Raw genomic sequence first — 22654 nt, 5'->3', positions numbered from 1 at the left:
CCATAACTGCTGCTCAAGGCACATTAATTAAACATCTCCCAATGTCTCCTTGCAGTACCCACCCGCCGAATCTTGGTGGCTGCAGGTGTACCTGGCAGAGGCCTTTTCTCTGTTAGCCATACCATGGGTTGCACAGCATGTGGTAGGTTCCTTCTCTTTAGCCTGGCCCACAGGGCCACAGGCCACTGACCACTGTGTGAAGTATTTTTAAGAAAGAATCTGAAGCAGAATTAATCCTCTGCAAGATGATAAAGTAGTAGGTCTAACTGAAATTCAGAGGACTGGGGTCTCACTGCCAGTGAACATTCTCCCCAGGAGCTTGTTTGAAGGTGTGAGTCAAGTCCCCAGGCACTAAAGGCCAGTGAGGACAGATGCATCCATCTGTGCAGGAGACCAGCCTCTCCCATTACTTCATGCCTAAGGGTGTGAAGGTCCATTCCCCTCTTCCTGGGTAGCTCAAGCACCCCAATGACTATCATTCCCTGAGTCCAGGGCTTTGCACCCATTATCATTTATTCCAGGAAGCTGTGTTAGAGTCCTGCAGTGGTTCTCAAAGTGTGATCTCTGGACCAGCAGCACTGGCACCACCTGTCAACTTGTGAGAAGTACAGATTCTTGGCTTCCATTCCAGATCTGCTACATCAAAAAACCTGAAGGTGGAGCCTCATGATCTGTGTTTTAACACACCCTCTGGGTGATGCTAACGCATGCTCAAGTGTGAAACCTACTTGGGATAGTAGTTATGAGTATGGAGCCAGATCGTCAGAGTCAAAACCTGACTCTGCTGCTGTGTGTTCTATGCAAGGTCTCTGTCTCTCAGTTTTCTCACCTGAAAACTGGGGACAACACAGTATCTGCTGGGGCTTCACAAGAGAGTTGTGAAGAAAAGAATTAATACATGTAAAGTACTCAGAATGTGCTCGGCATAGAGAAACTGCCGAGAAATGTTAGATAGCTTTCATCAAAGGTACAATAGTTATCACTATCTGATTATACACACAAGAAAACTTGAGAGAGGTTAATGACTGGATTCATGCTACAGAGGGAAGGGAGGCATGATGTCTCACTCATGAGAGACACAAAGGTGTGGGGGTGGGGAAACCTGGCATGTGAAGCCATGCTGGGCATCTTTGCAGGCTGGGGTGTGTCAAGAGTTTGTCATGCCCCTCCCACTAAGAACTATGCTTGGAGGCTCTGGCCTTGGCTCTGCCGACCCCTTATGCTTTCCATTTGTGTGCTTCAGGTTCCCTGTCACTCTCTCTCTCTCCTTTGTGGTACTTAGGGTAAAACCAAACCAAAGGGTGTGGCACGACCTTCTTTTTGACCTTGCTTTGTCTGCAGTCAGAAGGTGGGCTATCATTGGTGGAGGTGCAGTGAGGATTTTGGGTTAACAATGCTGCCTGAGGAATTTGGAGACAAATTAAAATTCATTACTGTGGAAAATTGAGAGTAGATTAGCTGAATTGCCTAGGCTTGTAAGACACTTCATGGATTGAGGTCTTTGGGGTAATTAGCAAATTGTGCATGGAATTGGTAGGCTATTATGGGAAATTTTCTTTTCTACCCACCATGTTGCTGGATTGGGGCACCTTGCAGCCACATGTGAATCTGCTGACACAGTTCTGACCATCTCCTCCTGTCCTTCAAGGGTGAAGCACAAGGGTGGTACTTTAAGATGGGGCTCCCTTGCTTTGGAGCTAGGCCTATGAGCCTCTTTGAAAGGGCTTCAGAAGGTAAGTACCTCCTGAAGTACAAAGTTACCTAGGATTAGGGGAAAAGGCTCTTCTTACCTTAAGTATGTGTTAAATAAACTACAAGAGGACCGTAGCTCCTCTGACTGCCCCAACCTCTCCCCTCCAAATGCATGTACACAGACATGCGACAGTGGTCTTCAGTGACTTGTACAAAATGAGCCTGCATGTGAACTTCTCAAGTGCAGTGCATGAACTGAAATCACAGCCAATCATGTATTGTTGCTGATTGTTTATGTTGACTTGCCAGTGACTTCTTAACGGCGCACATTTGAGAATTCAGAGCCTCACATTTATTTGATTCTTTCTTTGGGTCACATCAGTGAGAGTGATTCTAACATGTTCTGCTTCTCAGGAGTCCCAGGGTCCAGATGTGTACCCTCCCTCCCACCAGGAGGAAAAAGGACGTTTGTTAAGGATTCTCCCATAACTTGGACACAGACCCAGTGAGATCCAGGAACACACATTCTGACACCATTTTATGTAAACCCAGACATGCTTCTGCTCATTTTAATTAGACAGATAAAATTAGCAAGGAGATTAAGGTAAAAGGAGAAATTAAAAATATTTAAATGTTAGGTGGAATTTACAAAAGTGAATCAAACAATGAGGTACAAGAAGGAATGCAGAGAGACACAGACACACTTGAAACATTCCTCGGATGCCACACGGCTTAAGCCAGTCCATGGATAAGGTAAGAAGAATTCTCCCTTGCCACCTCTTGAATTGCAGATTCCAGGATGTGGAAGAACATTCTCCAGAAACTTTCCTTCTCCTTCTCTTCAGATGTTACCAGGAATAATTAATCAGTCAGTATCATTCTAGAATGGCCCACACTGCATCCAATTCAAACCACTCGCCTGTTTCCTGTCTGAATTTGCAAGCTCTTGAGAGTTTTTCCCCATTTCATTTTATTTTTCTCCATACCCTTTCTCCCTATTGAGCCAATAGGCCAACTAGGCCAAGCAGAAAACCAAACCAGCAACACGTTCTGGCCCCTCGAATTTTTCAGGGCCAAGACTTCCCAGATCTTTCTTGTTTGCATCTGTTACGAACAAGCACAGTCATCTTATAACGCAGACGTACATATGCGTGCTCTAGCACATGGAAACAGGTTTTTCTTTTCTTTTTTTTCCCCAATTTGTGGTTTCTTTTTCCTTTTTGCAGAAAATGCAAACAAAAGAAAAACAAGGTTTTCAATTGAAGGTACATCTCTTCTTCAATATGAAGACATTAATTGAATTGGTTGGATCCCCCATGCAGTGGTCAGCAAAGTCCTTTGGCAACTGACAGAACAACATCTGGAGACTCAGGAGCTGGGGTTTGTTTGAAGAAACTTCCCTACACGAGTTGTGAGCAAAGGGAAATGGATGTGGGAGAAGGGAGAGGATTCTTGGGGAGGAGTACAGAAGGAGAAAAGAAAAGAATGTCATTGGCGAGGAAGAAAATGGAATGCTGCTCTGTTTCTTCCCTCCACCTCCTTCCCTTCCTTCCTGTGGATAGACGACTCCAGCCCACGGGGGGGGGGGGGTGTGAGTTTACTCTTGGAACCCTAGTGCATACCCTTGTGTCTTCACGTCCATTGAACATCACCTTTTCATTTTTTATTTTCTATTTGGTTTCCCACAGCATCTTAAATATGCTTCTGTCACTGAGAAATGAAGGTTGACTATAAGGAGCAGATTCAGTTTATTCTTCACTGATGTGACGCATTTCTCAGTGGAGAAACCAGTCTCTCCAGGACATTCCACAGTGTTCAACCTCGGGCTCCCCCTTGAGTCTGGTCCTTTTCCTTCCTCTCCTTCCCCCAGAAAATAAGAGTTCTCATGCCATTGCCGATGGCGACTGACTCATTTGGACCCTCATAGAATGAATGCTGTTCAGGATCTTCTTCTGATGACCTGCCAAGGTGACCCCTATTCTCAGGAGGTCTCTAAGAAGAAAAAAAAAACACAAAAGAAGGCACTTTAGTGTTAGGATAGCTTTTCAGAGATAGAAACTCATCATGGAAGGCAAATAAAAATGCTTAAAATCCAAAAGTGTTTAAGAGTCTTTGGCAAATGCATACCTAAATATCTCCTTGCTCAACCTCACTTTTTCCATGCAGTAGCCTTTGTCTCCAATGTTCCCTCCAACAGACAATCTTGGAGGGTCTGGGGTAGCCCATTCATTGTGTGTATGATCCTAGGTGAACTACAACTTTCCTTCGCTTTTTTTTTAAGCATCCCAAGCACATACTGTCTGAGACTTCATTTATTCTCTAGTTTTCTGCCTAAATTAGTGATCACCCACTGTGGTTGAAAAGATGTGAGGCTTGCTTGGTTTTCTGATGTTTTTCCCCTGAGTTTCCATTTTCTGCCTCTGTTTGAATTTTAATATCATGAATTTTTAAGAAGGGTGAGCTCAAAATAACTTTCAAATATCTGCCCAAGCAGGAAACCAAGGACTATGTTTAGGATAGGGGTTTGGTTTGGATTCATCTTTAAGCCAAGAGTCTTAATATGAATAATTTCATGGCTTATTATGTGGTAGTGGGGAGATATGCTTCTTGCCTTAGTCAATAAAAAAAATAGTCATATATGACATTGAGTACTTCTTTATGCTATATACTATCTCATTTATATCTATGGAAGTATCTTATACAAATGATAATATATGACATTGAGTACTTTTTCATTGCCATATACTATCTCATTTATATCTATGGAAATATAAAAATTGACAAACAATTCAATTTCAGTAATAATTTAACAGCAATCATTTCTTGTGTGCATCCTGGGAGCAAGGAAATAGGCAGTAGGCCAAGTGCTTTGAATGTGCTATTCCATTTGCCTCTCAGCACAAACCAAGGAGACGGGTACTATTATTATCAGCATATTTACAGACAAGGCAAACAGGGCTCAAAGAAGTTAAGTAACATGCTCTAGATCACACAGTGGGGAAGCAGAGGGAGATCTGGGGTTCAAATTCAACACCACTGGGCTCTCAGCCACCCTGTAGGGCTGCTCTCAAACTCTTCTAGGTCCTGACTGTACTCCCCCAAAGCCCTGGGTTCCGGCACAGCAGATCACTTTGTACACTGGGCACCAGATCCCTGAGGAGGGCTCTGTTGGACCTCCATCCACAATGCCATCACTTTCCTGACCCCCCTCCTTTCAGCTGGTGGTCAGTCCCCCACAGGCTGCAGCTAGTTTAGATTGTTAAATGGCCCATGTCTTTTTAGCAAACACTTTTGAGAGGTATGCTTGAATATTAAATGCACAAATTGTCCTGTAATCTATTTTATTTATTTTAGTTGCTTATGCTTTTTTTCCCATCTTTTATTTCTCAAGAAATAAACTTAATTGCTACAATAGTATGTGGACATTTTTTACTTTCAACTAAATTCCTTAATTTTTGGTTTCACTTTCCTCTGTTCTTTTTCATGTGGCTATTCCCAGACTCAGGGAATTATTCCCCTTGATCCCTTCTGTTCATGAGGGATCAGGTTACCAGAGCTGCCACACTCAGCCAGACCACAGTGGGGAAGCAGGAGTAGCCTGGTCTTCATGAACACCCACTTCTGTTCCTGCACCCAGGTCCCCAGTCAGCTAAGCTAAGCCTCCATATTAACTTTGCAAGATGAGGAAGCTGGCTTTCCACTAGTAAATGCTTCTTTTTTATTTTTGATGTCTGACAATAATTCATAATGCCAGGGACTGTCTTTTTTAGGCATTGCCAGGAAATGAACCGAGGTGTAAAAAAATGAAGTCTGAAGTTTAGTGGATCCAAGACTAGATGCACATTCAAGTTATTTCCCTGGAAAAAATGGAGATGCCATCATTTCTGGCAAGAATGGTCCTCAGAGACTTGGAGCTGGACTCCAGAAAGATGGACTACAAAGCAGAAGGTGGGGACTGAGGCAGAGAGTCAAGAAGCTGTCATCCCTCTGGTGCTCAGTTGCTGGGGGTGGATGATCACCCCCTCCCCTGGGACTCAGCAACTGGGCTGCCCAGGAGGGAAACCCCACACCTACCCCTATGCTTGACACAAAACAGATGATCTATGTTTGGCAACTGCTTGTGGCCTGACTGATCCTGCACCATGGGAAGTGTATGTTACAGGCCATCTAACCCAGTGCCATCAGTATATGTTTTAGCCTGGGCAGCCAGTGAGGTCCCCTCTGGGGTCTCTGTGTACATGCACATGTGTGCATGTGTGTGCATACATTTGTGTGTGTGTATTCAAAATTTGACTTTTTCAAATTCCATTTTAGACTTTTGACCAACTTTAGTTCAGTGGTTCCCAAACTTAGTTGGATTATAGATTCACTTGGGCAGGTTTTAAAATCCCAATGCCCAGGTATACCACACACCAATTAAATCAGAATATCAGGCATCAGTAATTTTAAAGATTCCCAGGTGATTCCAGTATGCAGGAAAGTATGGGTGCTGCTGTGGCCCTCAGAAGGATGTGGACTTAGTGGTCAGGAAGGCAGGCTGTAGCCCTGCTTTGCCACTCATGAGCCTGACTCTTTAGGAACTAACTTCACTTTCTTCCTCTCTTTCTTCCTCTCTTTCTCTTTTTCTCTCTTTCTTTCTCTCTCTCTTTCTAAAGATTTTATTTATTTATTTTTAGAGAGGGGAAAGGAGGGAGAAAGAAAGGAAGAAAACATCAATGTGTGGTTGCTTCTCATGTGACCCCTAGTGGGGACCTGGCCCCCAACCCAGACTTGTGCCCTGAATGGGTATTGAACTAGCAACCCTTTGGTTCACAGGCTGGCACTCAATCCACTGAGCCATACCAGCCAGGGCTTCACCTGCTTTCTGAATCCACTAAATGAAAAGGGTGGAACTAGATAAACATTTCTCAAACTGCAGTTCCATAAGTCCTGCCTCTCAAAAATATGTCTCCATAGTATTTAATAATTTTCACTGTTATTTTTTTAATTTCAGGCTTTCTCATGGCCTTTACAGTGCTAATATGCATTGTGAATTTCCAAGAGAGTGATAAAGTGCACAGTATTTCCCAAATGTATTTGACCAGGGGGCCTTTTTTCCAAGGAGAACCTATTAACATTTCCCAGAATAGGTGCTACTCAGAACAGTCTTGGGGAAATGATGGACTACATGGACATTCAAGACCCTTTCTGACTCTCATTTTATTTGAATAATTTTAGATTTTGTATTCCTCTATAGTCCTGTGGAGGCTGCATAATAATTTGCTGGTAAATTATTTGTAGGGGATGGAAATGTATACTTATTTACAAGTGCTACATAGGTATGAACACTAGCTCCCCCACATCTGAAATTGTTGCTGAGTCAGTGCAATGCCTCTGCCTGCTATGTTGTTTAATGTGCTGGCTGGCTGTGTTCTTTCCATCTGGATGCTCCCTTTGATGGGCTGAGTTTAAAAACTTAAATGGAGGAGCAACTCTCGGTGATTAGGCAAATGACATATGGCTATGACTGAACACCTCTCATTTGGGGCCTAGAACAATCTCAGCCTCTCTGCCCCACCCCCTGCCTCTCCTCCATCTTTCAAAGATGCTCCTCCACCTAGCCTGGTTCCATTCAGAGGCTGAGATCTGGGGCTCAGGCCAGAAACAAGACTGGGACTATGGGCAATGGCAGGGAAGGAGCCTTGATCCGCCCCTCCCCCACCCACTGGGTGGACGGAGATGATTCTCATCACTTACTCTGATGTCATCTGGGTGACCAGCTGGAGGGAGGTGAAGCCGGCGGTGAGGAAGCTGTCCCTGTACTGAACCATTTTGATGGCACTGAGCCAGTCATCCACGGTGGTAAAGGCCGTGAAGTCTGGAATGGAGCGGTCTAGCAGGGGCTGGGAAGGCCTGTGGGACAGAGAGAAGCAGGTGAGCCCACAGCTTCAGCAGTGTGTAGAGAGAGCCACGCTCTGGGTGATGGCACTTTATGGAGGGCTGTGTCCCTGACAGGATGAGGATGATGGTCAAGCCCTTTGCTGACTCTTCTCTCCTTACAGATCCTGAGTTGGCAGGTGGCATGGCTTCTCAGGACCAGGTGGCCAGTCCCTCTGCCTCTGGGCACTGTCACATGTCAGTCAGCCCAGACAGGTTGATTGACCAGCATGCAGTCTGAAGAGAATGGAAGAAGATCCACGACTCCCTTGTAAACTGAAATCTAAGAGTGTTTAAAAATATATTCAGCCCACTGTGACCTCCCCAAATCTATTGGTAACATATTTTTTCCTGGTTGCAGCCTCCGCTAATTGCATTAAATGGAACAGAACAGCCCACCACTGATCTTCTCTGGCACATCCTCAAAGCAGATACCCAGGTACCCAAACCCAAAACCAGGGTGCCATCTTGACATTTCCCTCATCCTCAGCACCCATGCCCAATCCTTCACCAAGTCCTAAAGATTTGACCTTCAGAATTGCTCAAATGCATCCATTTCTTCCCACATCGCTCACCTGATTTAAGACCCTATCTTCTCTGTTGTGATTATTGCAATGCTCTCCTACCTATTTTTCTACATGCTTATTCCCCTCCACCTAAGTTCCACACTGTTGCCTGATGCTCTTTTACAAATGCAGATATGATTATGTCAATTGCCCTCACCTGCCCCTGATTCATGTCAAACCCTGGAAAGGGTGCCCATTGCTCTGAAAGCCAAGCCCAGAATTCTTAGTAGGCCTAAAGGCTCTGAGAGTCTGGCCCTTGACCACCTTGCCAACCTCAGCCACCACCCAGTCTGCTACACACTGGCCCTGTTCTTTCCACCTTCAGCCCTTTGCACATGCTGTACCCTTGGCCTGGAACTCTTGCCCCTCTACTCCCATCTTCCTTTCTTTCCATTAATGCACTCTCAGTTTTCAGCTCTCATCAGGATTGCTTCCATGACAACAGAGGCAGGTATATGTTCTCTAAACATCATGATACATCCCTGCTGGAGTGTATCTTTGGATGATCATCTGATTAATGTTTGCTGTTCCTAAATGATTCAAAGCTCCATGAGGTCAGGGATCATGCCTATCCTGTTCATTCGATAGTACCAACAATGGGTGCTATGCTTAGCGCATATGCACCTAATAAACTTTAGTTAAAAGGATGAACAATAAATGAGTTACATTGAAAATGTACAACTGGCAGTTGCTGACAGTAGACAGTTGTTCTGTTCATTTTCTCATAACAAATCCAATTGCTTTGTACTTCTTTGCCCCCAGCAATCAGGGCCTTTACCTGCTAATTGGTTGGCCAAGGTTCCAAATTTGCAACTCCACCTGCCTAGCAGACTATGCACCTGTTTAGCCTAGCAGACTAAACAGAAAGGGTGCCTTCTGGAAACAGGATCACATAGAAGTATGGCCTCATACCAATCAGATCAGATACATTCAGCTATTAGAGAGCCCAATGCCCAGCCCATCTGAAGTAAATGGGAAGTGGAGACTCAGACAGATTTTTTAACACAGGCCTACAGGAAAGGTCTTGGAACTTCTTCCATTAGTAGATAAGCTCAATCATTTTACCCTTGCTCACAATGGACTGAAAGGCTAGCAGTCTTGCTATTGGCCCTGTCCCTGACTATGAGACCACCCACACCTAGAAACCACTAGACTCACACGGCGGTGATGGTTGCCACAGTCTTGAGACTTGCTGGGTTCCGGATCATCTTGTCCAGGGTGTTGACAATCTCAGCAAAGCGAGGCCGGCTGTTACGGTCCTTCTGCCAACAGTCCAGCATGAGCTGGTGTAGAGCAGCTGGGCAGTCCATGGGTGGGGGCAGCCGGTAGTCCTGCTCAATAGCATTGATGACCTGCAGTGACATACACGAGAACAGGTCACCAGCCAGTCATTCACAAATTAACCCTCAACAATGCAGCCTCCATGACCCAGGTGCCCTCATCTACCTCGCACCATAATGGGATGTTACATGTACTTGGCTTTTCTCTCTAGGCTGTGGACTCTTAGAAAGTAGGTAATACACGTTACTGCCCCTTTGTGTCCCCAGCACTGGTGCTGGTCAGACATACACTAGATCTCTGTAATTTTTTATTGAAGAATGAGCTGGTGAATGCTTGAGCTTCTCTTCTCTTTAAGAGGACATTGGCCCAGTTCTGCCTTACTGGCAGCTGGTGGCACCAGGGCAGATAGAACAATGGCACATGGGAAGCCTAGTAAACCCACTATTTATAATTCTTCCTTTCACTGCTAAAGAAGGGAAATGGAAGAGAGAAATCAGCACATGGCAGAGAGCCTACTCCATGCCAGGAACTTTCTGATGCTTCCTAGGCATTATTTGTCTTAAGCTTCAAGAGGCAGCAACAATGGAGGGAAGGGTTTTCAGGAACTACTATAAAGGACACATGGACAAAACCAAGGGGGAGGGTGGAAGCAAGGGAGGGAGGTGGGTTTGGTTGGGGTGGGGGGAGTGGTGGACAGAAAATGCAGACAACTGTAATTGAACAATAATAAAATAATTTAAAATGCAAATAAAAGAATGCTTAATAACATTATTAAATTTTTAAAAAAGAGTCAGTGACAGGAATTGGGTTAAACAAATTTGTTCAGTACAATGAAATAGTCAAAATAACAAGGTGATTCACAATAAATATCCCCAATCAGGTTTTGTTAATTTTTGCAGACTCCAGGGGATAATTTTGTACAGATTTTAGGATTTTCAAATGCTTTTGTCTATTTTCAGATTATTGTGTTTTTCACCCTTTACATCTTAATTTCCAGTTTATTTAAATCAATTACACATGCTCTGTGGTTTTTGTAATAGGAAAAAATAATTGTAAATGGCCCAGTGCTAAACATATGGATTTATTGTAGTGCCTTCATAACACAATGGAAAGAAAGCCTGGCATATCAGCAGGCCTAAAAGTGATGTTGCAAAAATGTACCTATTGACATGGAAATGTACTCACATTAGAATATTAGGTAAAAGAGCAGGCTGCATGACTGCAGGTATAGTATAATCTTGCTTTTGTAAGAAGCAAAAATAAAAACAAAACAAAAAACAATAATTATACACATGCATAGAAAAGACCTTGGGAAGATATATACCACGGAGTTAATGGTGGTTGCCTCCCGGCAGGTAGCAACTTGAATGCTCTTTATGTTTCTCTTTTGTTTGTTTGTAAATTTATTTTCTATGATAATTATGCATTGATTTTATATTAAAATAAACAGTTAAAGCACCTTGAACAACAAAAGAAATAATTTGGAGTTCAGGAATTTTCAGGTGTTTTGGCCTCTACTTTAAAAAATGTCAGATTCATTTCAACTAATTATGCTTGTGTGGTTTTTTTTTCCCCTTGTACTTTGTGAATTGGATGGAGAGAGACTGTTGTCAATCAGTTTATATTTTTACAAATTCTATGCGCAGTGTATCGGACATGAGATGGGGCATGAGATAATATGATAATGTGAAGTCATTAGACACAATCAAGGTGCATTATTCCTTCCTCTCAATGTGGCAGAAAAACAAACAAGCATCCAAACCATACCAACATTATCACTACATAAAGTCAGTGACTGCAGACATTTACTTTTTTTTATGGGAACATGAATTTTTTTAATAATATGCTGCACCACTGACAAATTTTTCTCTTTGCCAAACTGTTGTCAATTGAATTACTTGCTATCCTCTTTAGAGGGCAGTTTAGCCCCATTTTCCACATGAGGAAATGGAGGCAGGGGCAGTGAAGTGACTTGTTTGAAGGCACACAGCTAGTAAATAAATTGATAGGGCTGGGCATAAACCCCAGGGGTGTCTGCTTGTAAGTTCTGAATATCCCAAAGCCCACCTTTTGCAGGCCTCTGTGGGACTGCCACGGTAATCACAGCCTGGGAGTTGTTGCAGGTCCTCATGGAAAACAGGGGTATTGGTCTAAACCAAGTAACCCCTTAGGAGGACCCGCGGGGCAGAATTTCCATCAGCCTGGCTCATATGCCAGCACCCTTTTCTAGCTTCTTCCAGGCAGCCAAATTGAGGGACCCTGGCACAGAGTGCCTGCTCACTGTGGAGACAAACAGGATGACCCATTGAATGGCCCCACGAGCTCTTCCTGGGTTACCTAAACACAAGCTGGGTGGGGCCAGCAGGAAGGGCTAGTGTCCAAATTCAAATTCTCACAGGGCTAGGGGCTGCCAAAGTCTTCCAGTTCAGGGTAGCCCATGTACCCCTAAACTACCCCAGCCCATAATTTGAACTGGCATCCCTGTTCAAATTATTTGGTGCCAGAGCTGCACATCCTGATTTTCCCCACTGACAAGATTACCCTCCCATCTGCCTTTAAGAGGAAGGAGCCCTGGAGTCCAGACCGTTGTGCAGGAAGGGGCACAGCTCCATGGTGTGGCCAGCTGACCAAATACTCCTGGTGGAGCATTGAGAGAGACTGGGGACTCGATGCAGGCACTGAACCTTCGGCCTGCGAGCTTCAGACTGAATGCAGCTTCACTGTTTTCCCTTGTTGCCTCTGCAGGCTACCTCATGGGAGTTTCTGGAAGACTGTCCTGGTGTTTGTTTTTAGATTTCCTCTGTTTGTGCTGACTTTCTTTTTTAAGAGGACATCAAAGAGCTGTGACAGGTCTACCGGGAGAGCAGATGCAGGTGCTGTGGTGATGAGGGGAGAGCACTGTGATTGGGGGCACAGGCCTTGGAGGCCTGGGTTCAAATCCTTGTTTCAATTCTTATTAGCTCCAGACACTTGGGAGAGTCACATGACCTCCTGAAACTGCACAGGTGGGGTTGTTACAGGGATTACATGATGCAGTAAGGCAATGAGTATTGAGCACTGCACACATGAGCAGTAGAAAAAAAAACCTTTATCATGTGGAGGTCATTATTCTGCCATGTGTATTTCAGTAGATGTCATATCTGCAAAGAAGGTCACTGTTCTGCTGCTGGTCATTTGGGTGTCCAGAAAGATACCATTTGAACCTCCTTTCATGCTCATGTTTACAAAATGTGATTTAATTCTATTTGCTGTTTCTTCTAGATGATTTCATTGTTATTACTCTGAGAGCATGGATGCTGCTTATATTTATGAAGGAGAAAAAAAGCCTTTACCTATCACCCCAGAGAAAAAATACTTTGGTTATTAATTCATGTGTGGATAGCATTTGTCTACTTGAATCTTTCATTGAAATACTATGCCTTTGGATACTTTTATTCTCTTTTTAAGGATCTGGGTGTTTTCCAAATCTTCTGAGTGCATATAACTTATAATCACATTAAAACATCATTACTTAAAAAAAAACCCAAAACAAAAAACAATTCCAGTCCCCTAATGGGGCTTTGGAATCATCCTCTGTCACACCTGCCTTGCTAGCAGGTGTGGAAAACAGCGGGGAGACATGGAGAAATACCTTCACTCTGGCCAATGGATAGGTCTACACTCCAGAGACCATGATGGAATTATGTGGAAAGTGTAGCCCAGACTGGAGGCATACAGTGTCCTACTGAGTAATACTGAAAATCGGAGTGCATCCTGGGCCCCTTTCCTCAGTCCATAATGGGATGGGATGAATGGATGCTGAAAAGATCAAAGATTAGGATGAGGTCAAGTGGCATTTCTAGAGAGGTGGTGAGAGGGAGGGTGTAGGCTATGGGAGAACCAGTCTAGGCAACTGTCACCTGAGCAGGCTGCTGGCTCATTTTGAATGGTCTGCAGCAACTGTTTGGGCCATCCTGAAGGTCAATGTAATCCAATGTCCCAGGGCGTAAAGGGGCAGGATGGGGTGGAGAGCAGGGTTGTCTTTGTTCCCCTGTACCCAGAGATGGTAGCTGCGGGGGTTGGGTGGGAACAGGAGCATGTGGGTTAAGACCAGGTGCCTCTGGCACCTGATGAAGTAACTGACACTCCTCTGGGAAATGAGCAGAGTCCTTCCCCTTGCCCTGCTGTCCTCAGTGGAGTCTCCAGGATGCCCTAAAACATACATGCATTTACCATAAGTGAGTTGGGCAGTGGGCGGTACCTGGAGAGTGAAGTGGAGGAGCTCAGAGCAGCGGAGGAACCAGGGCAGAGGGGTTAAGTTAAGCTCTGATGTTTCAATAGAACAGCAGCTTCTCTCCACCACTCTGCCACTCTCATTATCTCTGTCAATCAGATCCAAGCAGCAGAACTTCCAAGTCCTCTCTCTGGCTGACAAACTCTCTATACATGTTCAAAGACCTTCCCGGGCTCCGGAAGCCCAATTACCAGCACTCCAACTTGCCTCTGCAATTCTCTTTCTTAAAGCCCTTCTATTGTCATCTGTAAAACCCAGTACTGACACCACCTTTGTGGTTTCTGATGAGAGGGGCTGCAGCCGAGCCGCTGGGAGCCCCTCCTGGCTCTCTCTCAGGCCAGGTCCTAAGATGTGTTCTGAATGCGCTCAAGTCACCTCCCACCCTCCACAGACAGCAGCGTGGCACTTGGGACAATGTTGAGGGGCTTTAGTCGGAGAAATACAACAAAATTAGGATAAACTGTTCCTTTGCAGATGTTCTTATTCCCTTTGAGACCCAGCTCAAGCGGCAAATATATGGGAAGCCTTCCTCCATCCAAATGTCCCTGCTACCCCATGTATGTGCCACCGGACTGTAAACCCTCCATGAATATTACCAGCAAGCATAATACTTTGCCACAGTTAGTATACAATGAATGTTTGTTGTATAAATTATTTAAAAATTCTGGAAGTCTAATATCAGAAATTCCATTTGTTTTCAGCATAGGTAAATGCATTTGCTGAGAATATCTTGAATGTCAAATCTTGCCTGTCAGACAGTTTCATAATCCATTCTATGTGTGCTGAATTGTTCTTAATCGGATTAAAGTCTCTGGGCAGGACAAAATGGGTCTGCTTTCTCTGGCTAATATTTATTATTCATCTAGCTGATGTTATGGACGAAACCAGCGTGCAACTGATTTCGTGAAGCAGCCTCGGCATTAATTCTGATACTTACCGATTCGACATGCTACAGGAGCAGAGGCAAAGCATGGATAATCATAGATAATAGAGGACCCAGATGCCACACACGGCTGGCACTGAAACCTGGTTAAGGAGGCAGCCCTGTCACCCATCTGGGCTGAAGCCACTCTGCTTTTGGGAGTGGGGTACATTGTCATAGCAGCACCCAGCTCCTCTTCTGTCTCCCTGGAAAGTGTTTTCTGGACTCCTAGCTTGCCACCTTTCTCAATCTTCTGGGCAACTGCCATGGCTTTAAACCTTGAGCTGGACAGAGGGCTGACTAAGGGCTGACTTCTCATTTACCAGTGCCTTGGAGTCCACCCATGCATGGAGGTGCTCCCAGTGGGGCTGGGTGCCCTGCCCAGAGGTCTGAATGGAGAACAGCCCTGCCTTTATTTTGCTTGTAAGTTGAGCAAGATAATAACTGACCTGCCTCAGCACCAAGGGAGAGCAAGCAGAAAACAGAGCTATGCAGGCTTAGCAAATGGAAATCCTCTTAGTTCTAAGGGAAGCACATGTATTCGAAATACAAAGGAAGAATGGGTCTTGGGGAACAGCCCAGGGTCCAGAACAGTGAGGAAGTCCAGGCAGGACTTTTGACTGGGGCTTTATTGAAGCGAGTCATCCTCAAAAGATTTCTAAGATTTTAGTAATTATGGAGCAAAGAGTCCCATCTGGACTACCCCCAGTACCCTTAAAGGGATTCAGATGACCCTTGTCTTTCTTTCACACCCTTGTCCCGTGAGGGCAGCCTGGAGTAGGTATTGACACCTTCACACAGACAGGGTCCCACTCCCGTGGCCTGTCTGAATCTGATCAGCTTGGGGAGGCTTTCTCATGCCTCCTTCAGTGACAGGTGACATGGGCTCCTAGAAGACCAAGTTCTCAGGGAAAAGGGGTCCCTTTAGAATTCCAATCCTTAAAGCTGAGGGGTGTGAGTCCCAGAGGCACAGTGGCCTGGAAGCTGCGCCCAGACCGGCGCTGCTGCCCCTCCGTCTTGAGTGGTGAAAGGAGAACACACTGGCTGGCTGCTCAGCAGCATGGAAGAATTGCCTGATTTATCTGGGCCTGACCTATTCTTGGTCCACAGCCATTCAGGATCAGCCCACTGTCTCCTGGGTTGACCTGGGCACCTTTACAGGGGTTGCAGTCGTTGCGACGGTCACATCTACATGCTGAGCTCTTTGATTGTTTCGAACACTGGTGCCAAATGGGTTCCTGGATCACCTGCCCTGATCCCCTCAAGTCAGGTTATGAGGCCTGGAGTGGGGAAGCAGTTAGGAGGTCTCGGTATGCCACAGTCTGTGGGGTCTCTTGGATGGGGATTTGTGGCAACCAGGTACTGCTGACACTCACATCTTGGTTGGACATATCCCAGTAAGGTCTCTCTCCAAATGACATGACTTCCCACATGACAATCCCGTAGCTCCAGACATCGCTGGCAGACGTGAACTTGCGGTAGGCAATGGCTTCTGGAGCCGTCCATCTCACGGGGATCTTCCCTCCCTGGAAGAAGGAGAAGTTGGTCAGCCCAACTGTCAGGTGTCCAGCTGAAGGCAGGTGAAAATAAACTTGGCACACACGTCCTTCCACATACCCCCACTCCCATATCTCCTGAATTAGGACAGCCGGGATAGTCCATGCCCCACGGGAAGCCCCCCATTGCACATGAGATGCTCTAGAAGTATCTGCATGGCTTGTGCTCGTCTCATGCCACATGTGGGCACAACACATGTGAGGTGATGGTTGGTACTGCAGCTTTGTTTGCCCCTAGTTCCCTATGTGCTGATCCTAACATTACTGTTGTATGGGAGGAAAGTGTAACTGTTGTAAATGCACTACAATGTGAAAATCCATACGATGTGAGACTGGCTATGTGAGCCACACAATTTGGATGAGGAAGAAGCAAAACAAATAAGAAATTGGGAGATTTTCCTTGCTCTGCAGCCTACAGACAGCCCTGGGCAAGGTCTCTGCAGATGCCTGCCATCCTCCCTGCTCCACCGTGGAGGTCTGCACCTGGAGGCTGGACATACACTTTTCTAACAGGCTGCTCTTGGGGTTGCACCCCCTCCTTCTTGCCCTGCAGCTCCACCCTGAAATTTCCCACTTGGTTCTCTGCTTGGCCCTCAGTTTGTCTGCCAGACTTTGGCCTATTGTGTTCACCTAAGGGGTGATACCAAATCATTTATTCATTCACTCGCCCTATCAACAAATAGGCAATGAGCAGTGCTGTGTGCCAGGCCCTTTTGAGAAGCTGGTGTCCCAGAGATAAGACAGCCAGGGAAGCTGCTTCAGGCTGCAGAGGGAATGGGGAGGCAGGTAAAAAGATTTAAAATGTGTTATTAACAAGATGAAAGTGATGAGGGTGAGGCTGAGGGGGATATAAGGTGTTCTGAGAACCAGAGGAGACTTCCCTACACAGGGAAGGGCAGGAACAATGGCCAGGGGCAAGTAGAGGGGTAGTTTCCTGTAGCCTTTGGGCGAGTATGGATGTCAGTACTGCTCCATTCTACCTGTGTGACCGGGGCAAGTTACCTAACCTCTCTGTGCCTCGGTTTCTCATTGGCAATACGGGGTTGATAAACACACCTACACAGTCAGGTTGTTGTGAGGATTAAGTGGGCTACCATCCATATAGTACTTGGGACAGGGCCTGGGGCAGAGGGTAAACACTGTGCATGTTAACTACTGTTCTACTACGCTCAGTCCTAGAGGATGAGTAGATGTCAACCAGGCAAGTGAGGAGAGGGAAAGCCCCGGTACAGGAGCACATGCAGACACTGGGTGAGGAAAGAACAGTCACTGAGGAAAAGCCAGGGTGACTAAAGCCCGGATTCTGAAGAGGAAGTAGAGGGAGGTGAGCAGAGGGCAAGGCACACTCTGCAGGAAACCGACCCCACTAATAAGGGTAAAGTGGGGGCACTGGCCAAGGCTGCCCTCCAAAACTCATCATTCTCTGGAACAAATATGCTCCTCATATTCAATTCTTCATGCAAATACCAGGATCTGACTCCCACGACCCTTTTTTGAAGCCTGGACTCTGCCTCTATGATCCATGCAACCTGCAGCTCCCTTGCTCCCTTCTCATTGCCTTTGTGCTTTCAGCTGAAGGAGGCTATATTTATTCTGACCGTTCACACGATCTCTTCAAACCACCAGAGATGAATGTTGGACTTTAGCTAAAATACCTTAAAAACATGTAAGTGGTTAATCTGAGCATGAGGGAAAGAGAAAAGAGCAAATGGTAAAGTGTATTTTTATTTGGACTCCTACCCAGGGTCTGGGAGGAAGAAAGGTGGTCCGCTGGACCTCCCCAGGCACACGTCCAGCTTTCTGCAAAGAAGACAGTCCTGATTTCCCCTGGGGACTATGGCAGGCTTTTGCAGTGGGAGATGTCCTCAGCTTAAATGCCACCAACCAGCAACATGACAAACGCCTGGAGAGCAGGCTTGAGCTGCTCAGCAACAGGACACGCTGTTCTCACCATCCCTCAGAGCAGGAATGAATTTATTGCTTTTATCTACATGGTACTCATGACTGGGAAAAAAGGTAGAAAATACACCCAGTGAACCAAGAGTTGTCAAACACATGGGGGCCGGGGGCCAATAGCTCAGGGGCCCCAGGTTGTATGTTGCCTGTAGGGGTGAGGATGTTGCCAGACCTGGGGAGGGTCTGGCCCAGAGGAGAGGAGGAGCAGGCTTTCTGTTCTCTTGTGATACCTGGGTTAGGTAAGGTAGGAGACAGCAGGAGTTTAACTGGTGTGACTGTATGTGCATGTGAGTGCATGCAGGTGGGGGGATGGGGAGGGAAGGAATGAGAGAGAGCTCCATGTGAGAATGTATCAGTATGTGTGTCAGAGTGAGAGGCAGGGAGAAAACTTGGCCGTGTGGGTCTGTGAGTAAAAGATCGTTAGGGCTTATCGTGCATGTGTGTGTGTGTGCGTGTGTGTGTGTATGTTGCAGAGAGAGGGCAGGGGGATGAAGTGAGGCTCTTCTGAATTTTGAAGAGGCGATTTGGGAGGCTGAAGGTGTCCTCTCCTCCAAGCCTGGAGCAGACCCCAGGGGCTGACAGTGACAGCTGTTGAGCTGCTCCCTCTCGCATGCAAAGTGGCTATGCCAGGCCTGCTGGCAGGGCGCCTCAGCCCTCCTGCCACCTCGTGCTGCTGGGCCTCACTGAACACAGAGTTGGGCCTGTCACTGCCACCCCCCCATCCCAGCAGGTGGCAGAGCCTTTGAGAACAGAGGCCCTGGACAGGCAGGTGACAGCTTGTCATGACCAGCTCTCCCACTCAGCCAAGAGAGCAGGGGCTGCTGACCTCTGAGGCAGAACCAAAGGAAGGCCAGAGACAGGGGACAGGTGCTCTCCTTCTGCGAGTCTGAAACTTTCCTCCCAGCTTTTAAACATTATATCATCCGTCTTGTTGTCCAATGCTCAGAGTTAATTACGGTGATGATCATTTAACTTGCCTTCAATTATGTGAAAGAATTTCTATTAATTTAGAGGATGGTGACCAGCCCCATGCAGGGGACTAGGAGGAAAGGAAGTGGGTGGCATCGCAGTAGGCAGGGTTTCTGCTGGCAAGAGGGTCCTCCCACTGGATGAGAAATTGGGACCAGAAGGCCTAAGGCCACTGCATTCATATGACTGCAGAGAGCTCTAGGAGTCTCTGGCCCTCACCTGTGCAGGCATGAGGAAAGGGCATAGAGGAGCAGTTTGCTTTGTTGCATGGGAAGAAGCATGAGGAGAGAATTCTCAATGGGTTGGGGTGAGGAAAAGATGAGGCCCACTGGGCAGGAATCTGTATCCACATGGGCGAAGAGGGGCTGAACATTGGCCCCTGTGCAGGGTTTCTCCAAGCACCAGATGACTCACTTACCCCAGGATGCTGAGGGTATGGTCTGAAGGTCTGCCTTCTGTAGGAACCAGGTTGCCCTAGAGCTGAGGCAGGGGGTCACTGCTGGGGCATGTGGGAGGGAGAACAGAAGAGGAGGAAGGGGCACCTCACTGCCATCAGGACTGTTGAGCTCCAAATGACCTCATACACTGACCTTCCACATACAGCTTGGCATTGAATTGCAGTGTTGCTGAGGAATTTTCCAAGAGTTTGAAATCCACTGCTTCAGAGTAATCATGCCTTAACTCAGGTATAAGACAAACTATGAAGATTGTGTACATGTAATTTGATAAACAAAAAGAGGGTATCTAGTAGCAGATTAATTCTAACATAGCCATCTTTGGTGTTACCTGCTGATAATCCACACCCACATCTGCCAGCAGGTGTGGTGCCAGCAGGTGGAGGTCTCTGAAGAGGTATTTTGGTCCCTCATTCTCAACCAACCTGCAAAAGTCATCTTTGCAGCACCCACTCTGCCCAACACTCTGCTGGGATGTGGTGGTGATAAGACCCATCCCCACTTTGAAGGAGCAATGGATGTCCCCAGTGCCACCCAGCCAGCTCACTGTCTTGCCACAGTGAGATTACATAAGCACAGCTTATAGCTTTGGTTATAGAACCCACTCGGTTGTGGAGTTTTACAGGCCAACGTCTAAGCATAGGACCAATTCCCCTTGCTAGTTACTCGTCCTAGAGATACCTATAAAGGTAATACTTCTGTGTGCCTGGGCATTGCTACTGTACTTTTTTCTGCCATCTTAAGTGAGACAAAGAGTCCGTGGGGATACAAGTCCAGACCTCCATGAATATTGAGTACAGTGATCACGGAGTCTTTCATCAAATACTGGATCATGATACATGAGGAATCCCCTTAAAGTGGTAGGTTTATGGCTGAGAGCATTATGCCATGCTCATTAGTGTGTGTGTGTGTGTGTGTGTGTGTGTGTATGTAAACCACCCCAAATGTTAGTGTTATTATTAAATAAATATTTATGTATAATATTGTATCCCCAAAAAAGATATGTTCAAGTTCTATTCTCCTACACCAGTAAATATGACCTTTTTTGAAATTTGGTCTTTGAATATATAAGCAAATAAGAAGAGGCCACATTGATTTAGAGTGTGCTGAGTCCAATGACTAGCATCCATGTAAGACAGCCATGTGAAGACAATACTATATGGAGACAGGGGCAGAGACTAGAATGATGCATCTAAATGCCAAGGACTGACAACAACCACCAGAAACTAGGGGAGACTCATGGAATGGATTCCTCCTGAGAGCCTTAAGAGAGAACATCACCTAGCCAACACCATGATATTGTACTTCTAGCCTGCAGAACTATGAGAGGATAAATTCCTGTTGTTTAAAGCCCCCCAGTTTGTGGTGCTTTGTTATAGCAGCCTTGGGAAACTAATACATTGAGTATGTACAATTTTATCAGGCACTAGTCTGAAAATACTCCTGTTAAATTCCCAGGTGGCACATTCACCATGAACTACTAGTAGAGGGCAGTGGGATTCAGGAATGAGGGACACCTCCAACATTTAGGTCAAAGCCCTCCAGATAAACCACAGAGGCCTCTGTCATATTTCCTCAGGGCTGTTGATCAGACCCAGGCAGCAAGTCATGGCCACTGATGTGGTGAGGACAACAGTCAGAAGGCAGCTCCGATGCTGCTGCCGGAGCCTCCATTGCTACTCCTCCTCATGGGAGAGGCATGACATGCCTGTGAGAGAACCCCACCAGCCATGCCCTAGCCAGGTGGCCACTCCAAGCCTATGTAGCTGAAGGTAGAGTCAATACCCTTCTTCTGACATACCCAGAAAGCCAAGCCTGGTGCTTCTCAAGCTTGGCTGCCCACTGGAGTCACAATGGGGAAGTTAATTTATTCAGAATCTCTGAGAGTGGTACTCAAGCACTGGTAGGTTTTAACATGCTTCAGGTAATCTTAATGTGAAGTCATTAGTCATGACCACTGGCCAGGAGCAGTGGTTTTCAAGTTTGAGTGTGCATCGAAATCTCCCTGAAGGCTTGTTAAAACACCCACCACAGGGCCATAACCCAGACTTTGGAATTTAAGAGTTCTAGGATAGGGTCCAACAATTTACATTTCTAACAAATTTCCAGTATGCCTCCCATACATTGAGAACCACTGGCACAGGTCAACCCCAGGATAAGTAAGTTGTAAGTTACGTACCCAGGCTAAGAAACCCATAGAACAATAAGCATAAGCCATAGACTGAGTGAAGTCTCATCTTGAATAGCAGCTCTGGTCATTGTTAGTGGCTGGGTTGAGAAGGATTCTGAGGCTTCCTCTGGGCTCAGCAAGGAAGAGTGTCATGACTGATGAGCGATGTCTACCCAGAGTAAAGGAATGGGTGGGGGTACATATGGCAAATACTTGCTAACACTGCACTAAAGCTCAAAAGGTCTCCAAATGATGGGGGGAAAGGGCAGTGAATGGCTTCATCAAAGTTTCCATCAAGTATATCTGTGACCCAAGGGAAATGGAGGGAGAATGAAGTTGACATTGCACATCAAGCATCCCTCTGGAGTGGCTGTGGACTCTCCCCTCAGAGCAGTGGCCACCCTGGCTGTGAGGCTGACCAGCCTTGGTGAGGCACCTGGCAGTGACAGGGGCTCTGCTCTGCCCTTTGTAAACAGTTCATACACAGATGGCCCTGCCCTCAGGGTGTGTCCATGGGACATGCCCTCCTCCTGCTCCCTAGTCACTGTCCACTGCCCTGGACTGAGAGGTCCAACATGGCTCTAAATGTTAAATGAAGAAGGTCTTTCAGAATGAACGTCTCCATTTAAAGGCACTCTGAAAGTACACTGACCCATTTTCCTCAACCTGATCAGCCAAGTGATTTTTCCAGATAAGGCTCATATCAGCCAAGAAGGAAAAAAAGTTTCTGCCTAAAAGGTTATCTTTCTCCAAATGCTACCGGCTTCTAACAGCCAGTGGAAATGGCTTCTGGCTGCTGAATTGCAACTGACTCTATATAATAAAGAGGCTGTTCCTAGTTCCCCAGGATGCCAGGAATTTGCATGAAAACAGTCTCTCCATCTTCTGAAAGAGTTCA

General features: G+C 46.1%; 1 protein-coding gene across 2 annotated transcripts in view; it reads right to left on the bottom strand.

Moving 5' to 3' along the window:
* Positions 1 to 2025: 2025 nt before the first annotated feature.
* Positions 2026 to 22654, bottom strand: part of EPHB1 (EPH receptor B1) — a 417402-nt gene continuing 396773 nt past the window's right edge. Inside the window, exons 13-16 of one of the 2 annotated variants that reach the window (XM_028518706.2) lie at positions 16027 to 16176; positions 9333 to 9526; positions 7429 to 7584; positions 2026 to 3684 (exon numbers count right to left, since the gene is read on the bottom strand). In XM_028518706.2, the coding sequence (XP_028374507.1) occupies positions 3576 to 3684; positions 7429 to 7584; positions 9333 to 9526; positions 16027 to 16176 (609 nt within the window). In that variant the 3' untranslated portion in view covers positions 2026 to 3575. The remainder of the gene's footprint in view (positions 3685 to 7428; positions 7585 to 9332; positions 9527 to 16026; positions 16177 to 22654) is intronic. The other variant, XM_036030689.1, reaches the window with a different exon arrangement.

This window comes from Phyllostomus discolor, chromosome 7 (assembly GCF_004126475.2).
Source record: "Phyllostomus discolor isolate MPI-MPIP mPhyDis1 chromosome 7, mPhyDis1.pri.v3, whole genome shotgun sequence".
NCBI classification, from domain to species: Eukaryota; Metazoa; Chordata; class Mammalia; order Chiroptera; family Phyllostomidae; genus Phyllostomus; species Phyllostomus discolor.
This window is presented reverse-complemented; position numbering and strand designations above follow the sequence as displayed.